Source organism: Schistocerca americana, chromosome 7 (assembly GCF_021461395.2).
Source record: "Schistocerca americana isolate TAMUIC-IGC-003095 chromosome 7, iqSchAmer2.1, whole genome shotgun sequence".
In the NCBI taxonomy this organism is placed as follows: Eukaryota; Metazoa; Arthropoda; class Insecta; order Orthoptera; family Acrididae; genus Schistocerca; species Schistocerca americana.
Window position 1 is genome coordinate 253,297,749 of NC_060125.1, and position 15,678 is coordinate 253,313,426.

Genomic DNA, 15,678 nt, shown 5'->3' on the forward strand with positions numbered 1-15,678 from the left:
GGCGGAGATGATACTCATCTATGGCGAGGGTCGACGAAATGCAGCTGAAGCCTGCAGGGTGCATGCAGAACGGTACCCGGACAGAGAGCATCCAACGTGCTGCACATTGCAAAACATCTACCCCCCAACTGTATGCAACAGGTATGGTCGTAGCACGGAAACGGGTCCGTAACAGGCCCGTCACAGGAGAAGCGGGTGCAGTTGGTGTGTTAGCTGCTGTTGCCATGAACACACACATGAGTACACGGGACATTGCGAGAGTCGGTGGACTGAATCAAAGTAGTGTCATGCGCATACTGCATCGTTACCGTTTTCACCCGTTTCATGTGTTGCTACATCAGCAATTAAATGGTGTTGACTTTAAACATCGAGTGCAATTCTGTCAATGGGCATTAACAGAGAATGCGTTGCAGTTCTACCCGTTTACCGATGAATCGGATTTCACAAACCACGGGGCAGTGAATCTACGGAACATGCATTACTGGTCCGTGGACAATCCTCGCTGGCTCAGACAGGTAGAGCGACAGCGGCCGTGGACTGTAAATGTATGGTGCGGAATCATTGGCGACCACCTCATTGGTCCTCACTTCATTGCAGGGGCCCAAGCAGCTGCAACATACATAGCGTTTCTACAGAATGATCTGCCAATGTTGCTCGAAAATGTCCCACTGGAGACGCGTCGACGTATGTGGTATCAGCATGATGGTGCACCTGCACATTCCGCAATTAACACTAGGCTGACCCTTGACAGGATGTTCGACGGGCGTTTCATAGGACGTGGAGGACGCATAAATTGCCAGCCCCTTCTCCGGATCTTACACCTCTGGACTTCTATCTGTGGGGTACGTTAAAGGCGAATGTGTACCGTGATGTGCCTACAACCCCAGAGGACATGAAACAACGTACTGTGGCAGCCTGCGGCGACATTACACCAGATGTACTGCGGCGTGTACGACATTCATTACGTCAGAGATTGCAATTGTGTGCAGCAAATGATGGCCACCACATTGAACATCTATTGGCCTGACATGTCGGGACACACTCTATTCCATTCCGTAATTGAAAACGGAAACCACGTGTGTACGTGTACCTCACCCCTCATGGTAATGTACATGTGCGTCAGTGAAAAAGACCAATGAAAAGGTGTTAGCATGTAGACGTAATGTGCTGTTCCAGTCTCTTCTGTACCTAAGGTCCATCACCGTTCCCTTTGGATCCCTACGTAATTCGGTGCTCTCCGATACACACGATCGAACAACAGAGGAGTGGTACTCAAGCGTCAACTTTAGGTTACAATATCTCCGGATGTAATTAACATTTTACAATGCAACAAACGGCACTGATTACGTATTTGTTTATATGTTCAGATGTGCTAACAAAACTAACGTGGTTCCATTTAAAAAAAACGTAGGTTTGTGTTAAAAAACATACTTCCGTGCATTTTTTATGGTTTGTATTAAACAATTACACTAGCCCCTCTCCTTCGGTCTGTGGAATCGGTTCGTCAGTATTTGATGTGGTTTACGAAATTTATCCAGCGGTAATGCTAGGTGACTCACCCTGTATAATTAAGCCGATGACGACCGGTGAAGATGCACACAGAGCTCGAAGTCTTACGGGGAATGGAAGAGGTACCGCGAGTAATAACGCTAATGAGCGGGAACGCTGCATCCGTAGTGTGTGGTATGAATTAGGATTTTGAGTCTGACGAGAGGCGTGCTAGGATAATGCGTGCAGCTGTGGTGACCACTGTGTGGGGATAGGATAGTAGTCAGCGCGTCTGCCTAGTAAGTAAGAGATCTGGCTTCTAATCCAGGTCCGCGACAAATTTTTAACTTTCCCTATTGATATAAATCAATGCCCATTGGTAGTTAACGGCTTTAATTCCTTCGTGTCAAGGCTGTAGTCTACACATGCTCAGTTTCTAAATTTAATACTTATCTTATTGCGTCAAATCTTAAATGTAAGATTATATCACTTAATGAGGAGATGGTATGAAAGTATTTAAAATTTTTAAATTCTGTCAATAATTTTGTGAAATACTAAAAATTAAACTTTTGCTGTCCCTCCAAGCCGTCAATAGACAACTTGCAACTTGTACTAGTTGATTTTAGCCATTCAGTAATACAAATGCCTTGGCGAGAGTGAAAACCCTATAACATGCAGTCACCAACACGTAAAATATAAAACACATAGTAAAGCGACATCCATCAAGTGGAACACACACTTTTATCGCTGCGGAAACAGTTCAGCTTAGCGTCCTTGCGCAGATCTCCCATTGCATTCAGTGAGCCCATAAAGGAGATGCATATCGTCGATCTCTTCCTCTCTAAACCGACCCATACTCCTGAGTATCTCTGTTAACGTCCAACTATGACAGCCGCAAAAACAAACCCGAGACAGGACTGACAAGGGGAAGCTCTCAAACACGGCCCACCAATTCGATTCGTACTTGACAGGTCGCTTGTGTACAACCTAAAATGTAAAACTCTAGGATATTTTGGCTCAACACTCTTCCGTGTTTGATAGAAACCGCCCCTAAAGAGTTCATGACGCGCAATCGACTCAAAATTAACGGAATAGATAGATAATTAACGATTGAACGTTTTTCATCCCTATATATGGGCTCCGCAAATGTATATTTTCCTAGAAATCGATGAAGGAGACTATTACAACGGCCGCGTATCGACTCATAACGTAACGGCTCTTCAACAAGCGCCGCTGGTGTTGCGACCGATTCTCAAATGCGTTATGCAAATTTTTTATTTGTTTTTATTCCAGTGTCGAAATGGGTAGAAATAGGAGAGTTAATAAGGCAATCAATAATTTCTCAAACCACATGGATTAGTAAATAAGTAAAATTTTAAGCATCGTTGTATGAAAAAACTCCGAGTAGTGTTGCTGCGAAATCGTCACGAAGCACAACAGACAGCCGGGCTCGCGATGCGGTATAGAACTTTATTTGGAGGTTCCTGAAGTGCAGTGTGCTTCCGTATACCCATCGAGAATTGTCAACCGGTCGCATGCAACAACGATTCATAGCATATGTCATGACAAGCTTTCAGCATCGATTTTGCAAGTGACGTTATCGTACGCGTGGTATTCATAAAATTAATTCCTGAAAAATAAGTATTTCTAATATGAATAATCCGTCAAATCTTCCACAGGTACGATGTAATTACGCGAAGATAGGATTCATAAAATGTTCTTGGTGCAGCGTGTATATTTGTTTCGAATACTTACGTGACAAGTACCATCCACGTAGTTGTTCGAAGGAGACTGAGAACATTAACAAAATGTGTGTAGAGCTATTTTAAGTAGACTCGGATTAAAATTTTAATTCACTGCTTATCTAAGTCGTTAGAGAAATTTATCGTCTACCTCGTTGTTTATATGTTGTCTTCTTAATTTTCGGCTCCTTTTTCCGCAGTTACACATACACAGTTATCTAGGTTAACTGCCGTCTTTTGCAGCTGTAATCAAAGTCTTATTAAGAACAGATGCGTGTCGCTTTATTCTAAAGCATCTTCAGTGGTCACTGTAACAATATCGTTTTTTTCTCTCACAATTTTGTAGATCGCGTTCCATACTTACTACTATAAACAGTTTCTGTTCTTTTTCATACATGGTTCTTCAACTCGAGGCGGTACTTTTTTGCATCGTCTTCGTCTTTCACTAGTATGTATCGAGTTTTTGCACACAGCACTTTCACTGTACTTAATACATATGCATTTCTGTATTGGGAAGTATCGCCATTTCGCGTGTTCTCTTTTGCTATTGCGGGGTACGTTAATCTTGTAAGAGGAAAAGTCATATTGTTATAGTGACTACTGCAGATGCTTTCGAATAAAGCGAAACGCGTCTGATTCTTAATGAGACTTCTGTTACAGCTGCAACAGACGGCAATTAACCTATTCAACTTGTTATTATTCCTTATTGCTTATCTTGTTAACCCTCCTATTCCTCAATGCACAAATGGAAAAAAACTTCCGGATGGATACAGGGATCGAATACAGGTTCTCTGGTGCGCAACCAGATGGCTTGATAGCTACGCCAGCGGCGCTTTCTTTCACCTGCCTTTACCTTAGCCCCTATGCGAATGTAAGCGGCAGTCGCAGCAAGTTCTTTCCTAGATTACTAGGGAAACGTGTTTTCGGACCCCATATGTAATGATGAGAAATGCTGAATTTCCAGTTGTCTATCAAACTTGTTAAGTTAGAGCCGATTGTGTGTCATGAATTTTAGGGGTTATTTTTTCAAGAACGGGAGGTTGTTAGCTTTTGAGCCAAAATCTTTTAGAGTCTTTTATTTTACTTTCCATGCACACGGCCTGCCAAATATGAGCCGAATCGGTCGCCCGTGTCTGAGGTCTTTGTCTTCCGAATAGTATTGAATGAAGCTAGGGGCCGTAGAGAAAAGTGGGCAGTATTGTTGTCAGTAGCAAGCACCGTGAATAAGTGAAACAGCAGATTTGTTTATTGTCGTACAGATACTAAGACAAATAAGAGTAAGAAATCAAACGAAATGCAAATACCTTATAACGAGTCACTGAAGACCACTGACCCCTCTTACCAAAATACCCAGAAAATATCCCTTAGCAATGCTCGAAATCGGGTTCATCTGTAAAGAAATATGTGCTAACTACTGCACTTATTGTCACTCCAATGTTGTTAGTGTCCTCTTACCTTCACTATGAGCCCCTCGATGTCTTGGTCGTATCTGAGGGCGAAGTGGAGTTTGCCGCAGTACTCCATCTCGGTGCTGGAGCTGTCCGTGGAAGACTGGCGGGCCATCATCTCCTTCTTGTACAGCTCAGGCTGCAACATAAGAGGCAGTGCGTTAGACAATCACTGGGGTTTCTGCAAAAATGCGATTCCAATACCCATAACTGAAGGTTCACTGTCGCGAGGTTTAGGTTCTAGTTCGGGAAAATGCATTATCTTGTCATTAATGACTAAAAGAATGTCTTGACAGAAAAGTAACGGGATATCTTATGTATCAAATGTGGTGAAAACGTAAAAGGCCGCATGTGACATACGGATTGAACGGGAAGCACGTGGGATCTGAGTATCACTTGAACAGGAACAAGGTAACATATGTGTCGTCCTGACTAACAACACAGTAAGCGTCCCGCTCTATATTTCGAGGAAGTTACACAATCAGAAATGCGACTAACGATGAAACTTCCAATGGTTCAAATGGCTCTGAGCACTATGGGACTTAACATCTGAGGTGATCAGTCCCCTAGAACTTAGAACTACTTAAACCTAACTAACCTAAGGACAGCACACACATCCATGCCCGAGGCAGCATTCGAACCTGCGACCGTTGAGGTCGCGCGGTTCCGAACTGTAGTGCCTAGAACCGCTCGACCACACCGGCCGGCCGATCAAACATCGAGTTGAAGTTAAACATTCATTTAATAAAGGCAATCTGGAAAAAAGCCTTAGCCTCTTTATACAAATTTCCTTCATTTCATTGGAGCGCAACACGTTTCAACTTTCTTGGTTTTCATCAAGTGCAGAATAAATGACGGTTACATTACTAACCGCCTATCTACATATCCGATCAACTGTCGTCAAATAACTCGAATCAGCGTGCACGAGCTATGTATCACCTAAGGTCTGTTGTTGTGGTCTTCAGTCCGAAGACTGGTTTGATACAGCCCTCCACAACTGCACTATCCTGTGCAAGCCTCTTCATCTCCCAGTAGCAAGGTTTTACTGGTAAAGCTGTTTTATCTAATCAACAGTAACAGTGCTGCTAATCTTCACGAGTATCGACGCATTAAACGAATACGTGAAGATCCTCTTCCTGTACCGTACCGTGGTTGAAGAACATGATTCGGCAGTTCGAATCAACAGGCGATTTGGAAACTGCTCTTGGGAGAGGTCGACGGTCCATCGCGCAACAAACTGTTGAAGAAGTTACTGTTGACATCACTGAGAGTCCTGGACGCAACGTGCGATCTTCAAGCTTTGCACTTGCAATATCACGAAGGCCGAACATTGCAAGGGCTGCGAACAACTGTGGAATGGTTTTGTTATAGCCACCCTGTACAGTTTAATCCCTAGGTATAAAATACTATTTTAAGTTTCACCTTCTAATTGTAAGTTCAGTCTACATATTGTTCCAGAACGATTTATGAAGTAGTTATCAAGGTTATTTTTTACATGAACAATAGAATGGCATGTATACACATGACTAGTTAAAATCCCCAACTTTTCATAAAATCTTTAGAATAGGTGCAGTTACTAATTCTTGTTGTTGTTGTTCTTACTTCTCCTTTCCGTAATTTGTGGACTTTTTTTGTATTTAATGGAACTGCTGAACAGAAGACAATGCTATAGCTAAGAATTGACATTAGATATGAATAATATGTGACTAAAAACACTGTCTGCTACACACTGATGACAATTCTGTAAGAGACACGACAATGCGCGCTGCTGGAACGCCTTCAGTTTGGCGAATGGTGGAATGCGCAGCTGATCTCCATGTGGAACTGGACCTGCAGCATCCGTTGTCGAGCTGGGGCCCTCTCTGCTCAAGAGTTGCTCCAACAGCTTGAGCACGACTGTCGGGCAAGGGGCGCCGTTGCCGGAGAACTCTTCACGAGGAGGAGAGACCCTCCAAGGCCAGTCGAGAGGTTCGTCCCAGAGACAAACCAGTGGGCGCTGTTAATTAATATCCAAAAGCCTCGCCACTAATTAGTATCGCGCATCAAAACGTCAACTAGACACCGGAAAACCCTGTGAATTAATGTTTTACAGGTGCAATACAAAGAACGAGCGAGACCGCGCACATTTCCTAACGCCCTATTAACCGGTCATGTTAGTTTGTCCTCGAACTGTATCGTTATGCTGCCATACGTTTCATGTTTACATCAAATCAGAGGGGTCTTGATCTTACGGACTGCACCTTTTACATTTTTTTCATACTTATAAGATTTGAAGCTCAGCGCCTGGGCGTTAATTTCGTAAAAGAGTACGACACAGATAAAAAATAAATAAAGAAAGAAAGAGAACTAAAAATATATTGGAAAAGTGATATTAAATATTAAAAGATTTCTTTTTTTTTTTGCTGTGTTAACTAAATCACCGTTTGAGCATATCAGTGGAGTCACTGGAAACCAAAGAAATAAAAATGAAAGGTGTGTATATATACGAGTCTTGAAACCGTGAGTAGCTGCCTCGATTCTTAGTATGTGCAGTTTATTCCTAGCTTCGAAAATTTCTATATTTATTCTCAAAATGAAAAGTTAACTAACAAATATAGACTGTTAATGTAGAATAAAAATATAATGTTTTTATTTTTAATGGCATGAAATTGAGAACAATCACAATATATTAAAATATGATACAGAAATGCGAAACGCCAAAAACAAAGTAAAAATCCCTTTTCTGTTTCTAAAGCTTGAACAGTTTTATTGATATATGAAATTTTTCAGTAACACCTTAGCATATCTGCGGCAAATTATTATTTATTTTTATGTGACTAGTAATTAAAATAAAAGATGTTATTTTTATTAGAAAATTTTGATTCAATATTTGTTAATTTAAATAAATAATGTAAATAAAAGTAAAAAACTGGCACGTACTGGGAATCGAGCTGGTTATTTTGCACTTTCAAGACCCGGATGCTACACACCCAACAACTCTGCTAATAGCCCGGAAATGTTACATGTTTAATAGCGCTCGGAAACCTTATTAAATTGAAATGCGGCTATTTCCGATATTTTTCTTTTGAGAACTGCACTGTACTGCTTTAGGAAATTTATGTTCCAGCATTGAACTTCAAATGCTGTATGTATTTAGAAAATCGAACGGCGGCAGGTTTGCAAGATCGAATTCTTAGTGGTTGTGGGTGAAGACCTGCTCCACTATCCTCGAAGGAGATTTCTGTTTGTGGGAATAATGTCATGCTTTGTGACTAGTTTTGGGGCTGAAGCTCTGTTTTTAAGCATTCATTCTTTTAACGAATGTCAAGCTGTGAAATGACAACATTATTGCTCACAATTGAACTACAATTTCATAAAAATATCAATATGTGATCAGTTTGTCAGCATGCCTCATAATGAAGATGAAAAAATGAGTGTGAGATTCCTCTCCGAAACTAGTCGCCATGGATGAAATATAAATAAATAAAATAGACGCAATAAAATTTAGCTGCCAAACTGCAAAACAAACTAACGGCAGCTAATGAGCAATTTACTACAGACGTGTTCTAGTACTCCACAGGTAGATGATGTGTTTGAAGTCGGATACAAAAACAACGAGGCTAGTAGCGTAAATTTTTCAATTTAAAAATTCAGCATGTACTAAATTTTTTTAGGGACAAATTTATAGATACGGGAAATGATTCCAAACTGAGTACTTTGAGATAACAGATGGTCGGAAATGAGAACTTAGTTTTTTTGGGTATAAAGTGTTTACACCTTAGGGGACGTCTGTCAATTGCTTAAGCTCAAAATGGGAAGGAGAGGTCCAGCAAAATCTCATCAAATCTCATTTAAAGAGAGGGGAGGGGGGGGGGGAGGGGGCAACGAAAACCTCAGGTCAAGTTTTTAGTTCAGAGAATATACATTATTATAATGGATAACATTTTGTTTTATATAATTAATCCCGAGCATACACGGTAGTGAAATGCCCACCAATCTTTATGGTCTCTCTGAACTGAACTGAATGCTTTACACCTGTGCATGCGTGGCATTCCCCGATTTGAAACAAGTACGGCACTCGTGTTAGATTTCATTCCCGCGCTGATCGAAATCACTGTATCAGTCAGCGAGTCACTCGTTCTGCAACGCATATAACGCCAATGGAATTGGATTCAACATGAATTGGTATAAAAACTTGTACAGTGCATGTATTAAGCGGCATGCCTACATGTCGGAACACATGTGTGAGCAAGAAGTTAATCGTTTCTGGAAAGAAACTAAGCTGACGTTCACCCAATACATTCTCTTAGTGATCACATAGATCATGAGACTGAAGAACTGCATAATCATATGGTTCAACAATGTTGTCTGTCCTATGGAAGTAAATAAAGGTTCAATGACATTCAATGGAAACTAAGTTGAGGTCCACGCACAAGAATTCTTTTAGTGATCATATACAGGGTGTTTCAAAAATGACCGGTATATTTGAAACGGCAATAAAAACTAAACGAACAGCGATAGAAATATACCGTTTGTTGCAATATGCTTGGGACAACAGTACATTTTCAGGCAGGCAAACTTTCGAAATTACAATAGTTACAATTTTCAACAACAGATGGCGCTGCGGTCTGGGAAACTCTATAGTACGATATTTTCCACATATCCACCATGCGAAGCAATAATATGGCGTAGTCTCTGAATGAAATTACCCGAAACCTTTGACAACGTGTCTGGCGGAATGGCTTCACATGCAGATGAGATGTACTGCTTCAGCTGTTCAATTGTTTCTGGATTCTGGCGGTACACCTGGTCTTTCAAGTGTCCCCACAGAAAGAAGTCACAGGGGTTCATGTCTGGAGAATAGGGAGGCCAATCCACGCCGCCTCCTGTATGTTTCGGATAGCCCAAAGCAATCACACGATCATCGAAATATTCATTCAGGAAATTAAAGACGTCGGCCGTGCGATGTGGCCGGGCACCATCTTGCATAAACCACGAGGTGTTCGCAGTGTCGTCTAAGGCAGTTTGTACCGCCACAAATTCACGAAGAATGTCCAGATAGCGTGATGCAGTAATCGTTTCGGATCTGAAAAATGGGCCAATGATTCCTTTGGAAGAAATGACGGCCCAGACCAGTACTTTTTGAGGATGCAGGGATGATGGAACTGCAACATGGGGCTTTTCGGTTCCCCATATGCGCCAGTTCTGTTTATTGACGAAGCCGTCCAGGTAAAAATAAGCTTCGTCAGTAAACCAAGTGCTGCCCACATGCATATCGCCGTCATCAATCCTGTGCACTATATCGTTAGCAAATGTCTCTCGTGCAGCAATGGTAGCGGCGCTGAGGGGTTGCCGCGTTTGAATTTTGTATGGATAGAGGTGTAAACTCTGGTGCATGAGACGATACGTGGACGTTGGCGTCATTTGGACCGCAGCTGCAACACAGCGAACGGAAACCCGAGGCCGCTGTTGGATCACCTGCTGCACTAGCTGCGCGTTGCCCTCTGTGGTTGCCATACGCGGTCGCCCTACCTTTCCAGCACGTTCATCCGTCACGTTCCCAGTCCGTTGAAATTTTTCAAACAGATCCTTTATTGTATCGCTTTTCGGTCCTTTGGTTACATTAAACCTCCGTTCATCTTGTTGCAACAACACTGTGTTCTAGGCGATGGAATTCCAACACCAGAAAAATCCTCTGTTCTAAGGAATAAACCATGTTGTCTACAGCACACTTGCACGTTGTGAACAGCACACGCTTACAGCAGAAAGACGACGTACAGAATGGCGCACCCACAGACTGCGTTGTCTTCTATATCTTTCACATCACTTGCAGCGCCATCTGTTGTTGAAAATTGTAACTACTGTAATTTCGAAAGTTTGTCCGCCTGAAAATGTACTGTTGTCCCAAGCATATTGCAACAATCGGTGTATTTCTATCGCTGCTCGTTTAGTTTTTATTGCCGTTTCAAATATACCGGTCATTTTTGAAACACCCTGTACATCGTCAGAATGAAGAGATACGTAATTATATGGTTCAATAATTTTGTCTTTCATGAGCAAAATAAATAAAGGCTCAATGACATTTAATGTATAAACTATCAATAACAGTTCAATTTCTCAGGGGGCCATCAAAATGGTTATAACCATTCTCGTGAAGGCTCTTAGTCCGTCTGTCTCTGTGTGTCTGTCTGTCGTTCCTAACACTATTCAGGGCTGATATGCTTAAAATGAAGTACTTTTGATCGTGTGTTAAAACACTTCATAAATAAAACATGATTTATTAAAATAATTCTCCTCGAATTGTTCTGAGGAAACATGTTGTTCTTGAAAATCTAGGTTATAGTGTTCCAGCTTGAGTGTTTGGCTACAGACGCATTTGCAGGCAAGGGATGGCCCAGTGGTTCGCGCATGTGCAGAAGGTGTGCGAATAGGGCTGCCTGGAGGGTAACCTAGCTGCGCTCGCCTGTGAGCGAGCTAACAGGCGCACCAAACGCCCATGTCCCATGGAGTGAAACTGGAACTGCCTAATCTACATCTACATTTACATAGATCTACTCTGCAAGCCACCGTACGGTGCATGGCGGAGAGTACCCTCTACCACTACTAGTCATTTCATGTCCTGTTCCACTCGCAAAGAGAGCGAGAGTAAAACGACTCTGTATATGTCTCCGTAAGGGTCATAATTTCTCTTACTTTACATTCGTGGTCCTTACGCGAAATGTATGCTGGTGGCAGTAGAATTGTGCTGCAGTCAGCTTCAGATTCTGGTTCTTTAAATTTTCTCAGTAGTGTTTCTCGAGAAGAATGTCGTCTTCCCTCCAGGGATTCCTGTTTGAGGACCCGGTGCATCTCCGTAACACCTACGTGTTGTTCGAACCTATCGATAACACTTGAAGCAGCCCGCCTCTGAATTGCTTCAACGTCTTTCTTTAATCCGACCTGGTACGGATCCAAAACACTCTAGAAATACTCAATAATAGGTTGCACCAGCGTCCTACATGCGATCTCCTTTACAGATGAACCACTCTTTCCTAAAATTCTCGCAATAAACCAAAGTCGACCATTCACCTTCCCTACCACAGTTCTCATATGATCGTTCCATTTCATATCGCTTTGCAACGTTACGCCAGGTATTTAAATGACCTGACTGTGTCAAGCAGGACACTAATAATACTGTAACCGAAAATTACATATTTGTTCTTTCAACTCATCCCCATTAACTTACATTTTTCCACATTTAGAGCTAGCTGCCATTCATCACGCCAACTAGAAATTTTCTTTAAGTCGTCTTGCATCCTGCGACAGTCACTCAACTTCGACATCTTACCGTGCGCCACAGGATTATAAGCAAACAACAGCTGACTGCTGCTAACCCTGTTCGCCAAATCATTTATGTAGGCTATATAAAGAACAACAGCGGTCATATCACACTTCCCTGGGGCGCTCTTAACGATATCTTTGCCTCTGATGAACATTCGCCAAAACACTGTGATTTCACCGTTTCAAGAAATTAGTTTCTCGTAAGTTCCCACGCGGGATTAGCCGAGCGGGTTAAGGCGCTGCAGTCATGGACTGTGCGGCTGATCCCGGCGGAGGTTCAAGTCCTCCCTCGGGCATGGGTGTGTGTCTTTGTCCTTAGGATAATTTAGGTTAAGTCGTGTGTAAGCTTAGGGACTGATGACCTTAGTAGTTAAGTCCCATAAGATTTCACAAACATTTGAACATTTTGCTAGTAAGTTTCTATCCGTGATGATGAATTTCTTCCACTCAGGATGACGTGAGTTGTGAAATTCTTTTCTGCACTTTCGTTCCGCTTTCTGTTCACTACATCTTGCTGCATCATAAACTCTACCGTGGAACTTTTCACAGACTGTTGTATGACTTATTCCAAGGTGGTGGCGCACATGTTAAGCAGCAGGCAGTCGTTACGTGGTAAACGTAACAAAAAGAAGTGCTTCACGCCTATTGTCTATTATAGATCGCATAACATGTGAATATACATTTACAGCCATTGGATCCTCATCTAAAATGTTACTTTATTTTGTACTACAGTCGAGTCGCCGTAAGAAAAACCTTTACAACTGCAGTGGGCCGGGCAAAGCTGCTTCGCGCACCTGCTGCAACCAATCGCATTATGCGATTTTGTTACAGTCTCTATATCGACACCTCAGCGGGTCCTCAGTGTTGCCGGAGCGCTATAGACTGCTATTGATTTTGCTTGCAGTCTTTGGTACTTCGCAGTTGAAAGCTGGCATCTGCGTTTCCAGCTGTCAGGGACCAATTTACGCCGTCTCGACTATAGCAACCCACCTCCACTTCACACAGGTAGCACTAAGTATCTTATGGAGGGAAGACTTGTTCATAATATGTGGTGAGGAATGAGATGATGCATGAGGCTCTGTATGAGAATTAAGTTGCGCCTCGCTTTCAGACTGAATTTCCAAAGAGCGAGCTAATACTTGATATATTCGAAATACAGCAAGTCTCGCCCCACGATCTTCACTGGATTCTTGATACTGCGCAGTCCTTAGACTTATAGATATTCTATTTGTATCGAGAAAGACTAGACCATTTTGTAGGCATTTTTATTTGTAAAGAAAACGAAACCAAAATGTAGTAAGTAGGCACCCAAATCAGAGAGTAAAAGAAATAAATTTGTTTTTCGTAGGCGAGAAACAGAATATAAATAAAAACTATCGAAAAAAAAGAAAGCAATTTGTTTAAGTTTTTATTACACAAAGCGATATCAGTAAACCTACATACCCTAGCCAAGTAAATTCAATATTAGTATGTATTCGTAGCGATAAGATTGCGGTGCTTAATTCTGTTACTGACGTAAACTTCCGAAAATACTTCTGTCAGATAAGGAAACTTACAAAGCCCTCTTTCGGTTCTTTGGTGTACTACGCCGTGATGATTGTATCACTGAGGTAAACATCCGAACTGCAAAGCTTAGCAGACCCGTAAAAATTTAAATGAAGATATCTTTTTTTTTCATGATCGTGTTTTGATGAAATAAACCCTATATGTTGTGCAAAGCTATATGTGAAAACCCCATGAATATTTTCTATTAGTTTTCGAGACAGCTTGCTCAGACAGACAGATAAATAGATAAAGTTTTTAAAAGTAGCCGTATTATATTCTGTTACACTCCCTCTTTACCTTGCAACCAGTTTCTGGCAAATGTCGTAAGCGTACGGAAACGACGGTTTTACAGTTATATTATTAGTATAGATCCATCAAATATACTTGGCGTCAAACTTAAATGTGACAGGAAGAGAACCCCTCCCGCCGAAAGTATTTTGCGTCACTGAGGTGCCGTACTTGAACACAGGAACAATACAAAGTCTCATCTTGGCGTCAAACAGGTGTAGGTAAACTACACTGCAGGAAATTATGGCAAGATAGGTTGGCAACAGTTTACATTTATTTATTAAAAGAAGTAACACATTACGTATCTTGAGTGTGAAGAAGATACACAGCAATGTAGTACGATATTCACTTACACTGATCTATATACGAACACTTGAGTGATCCTAAATCCAGTGAATAACGACTAATTTAACTGATAGAATATCCAGGTAACCTCCTCTTAGCAGCGACTGGAGGCAAGTACGATGCTGTCTTGAGGCACGGTGTTCATAATGACGACACACGGTGGATACTGAGTGGGTGGATCCATGCGTATGCTTACATCCAAATTTGGCAAATCGATTTACACTTGGGATCTATTTGCGTAACGTAAATCGGAAGAATAACGTGGTCAGTGTTGCGTGCGCACTCTGGTCGCTGCCTTGTCGTTGGTGCCCCCTCTGTATAAGGCTGTGTACTGTATCTCTGGAGGAGGAGTTACCTTATGTATTATCTAATGCATAAAATTCATAAAAGTGAGACCGAGGGATCCTAGTGAGTCCCTAAGGACTAGGTCACAGTGAATAAGGAATATTGCTGAGGCTGGCATTATTTTCTCCTGATACCGGAAAATGTCGTTCAGATAATAACTATGTCACTTTACCAACAACATAACAAAATAGATGAAAAACCTCATGATTACGGTTATGAGCTGTTTCGATCGACTGACCATCATCAGGTTCTTGAAAGCATTTACAATACAATTTTAGGCGAATATGCACGGATCAGTCAGATTAATGTGACCAGCGCCAAAGTTCGACGTCAACGTCCAATAACCACTCACAGACGGCACGTGGCGGCACCAGCAGTGGAGGGTACATAATTTGTGTCAAGGAAATGCGGAAAAAATGCAGTTGTCGCCGTAACGCGGAAACGGAGCGGTTTAACAGACATCCATAAGGACATGATCACTGACTTTCGGGCCAAGCGAGGAAGCATTTCCGAAGGGGTTAAATTTGTGAACTGTTCACGTGCCGCAGTGATTAAAATGTATCGTCCATTTCAAAATGCCGCTATCCACAGTCAACGCCAAAGCAGCTGTGGTGCACCAGGGTTTAACGACCGCTGCGGAGACGTGTATGAGCGAAGAGAGGTGCAGCTGCTGACAAACTGACCATCCGGATGAACGAAGGGGCTACCAACAGTGTTTTCCAAACGATCGTACAGCGAACGAAGGCTGGAATTTGCACGCTAACACCGCAATTGAACACCCACATCGTCGAGACAGATGGCATTTTTGGAGGCTCCATCGCGCAGGTAGCTGATCGTGCCTGCGGATTGAAACGTCTGGAGGGAAACACCCTCCAACTGGGAGGGAGCGTTATACACTCCTGGAAATGGAAAAAAGAACACATTGACACCGGTGTGTCAGACCCACCATACTTGCTCCGGACACTGCGAGAGGGCTGTACAAGCAATGATCACACGCACGGCACAGCGGACACACCAGGAACCGCGGTGTTGGCCGTCGAATGGCGCTAGCTGCGCAGCATTTGTGCACCGCCGCCGTCAGTGTCAGCCAGTTTGCCGTGGCATACGGAGCTCCATCGCAGTCTTTAACACTGGTAGCATGCCGCGACAGCGTGGACGTGAACCGTATGTGCAGTTGA

At 42.4% G+C, this 15,678-nt stretch overlaps 1 protein-coding gene across 1 annotated transcript in view; it reads right to left on the reverse strand.

Moving 5' to 3' along the window:
* Positions 1-4,670: 4,670 nt before the first annotated feature.
* Positions 4,671-15,678, reverse strand: part of LOC124622860 (synaptotagmin-10-like) — a 265,748-nt gene continuing 254,740 nt past the window's right edge. Inside the window, exon 4 of the mRNA XM_047148654.1 lies at positions 4,671-4,817. Within this exon, the coding sequence (XP_047004610.1) occupies positions 4,671-4,817 (147 nt within the window). The remainder of the gene's footprint in view (positions 4,818-15,678) is intronic.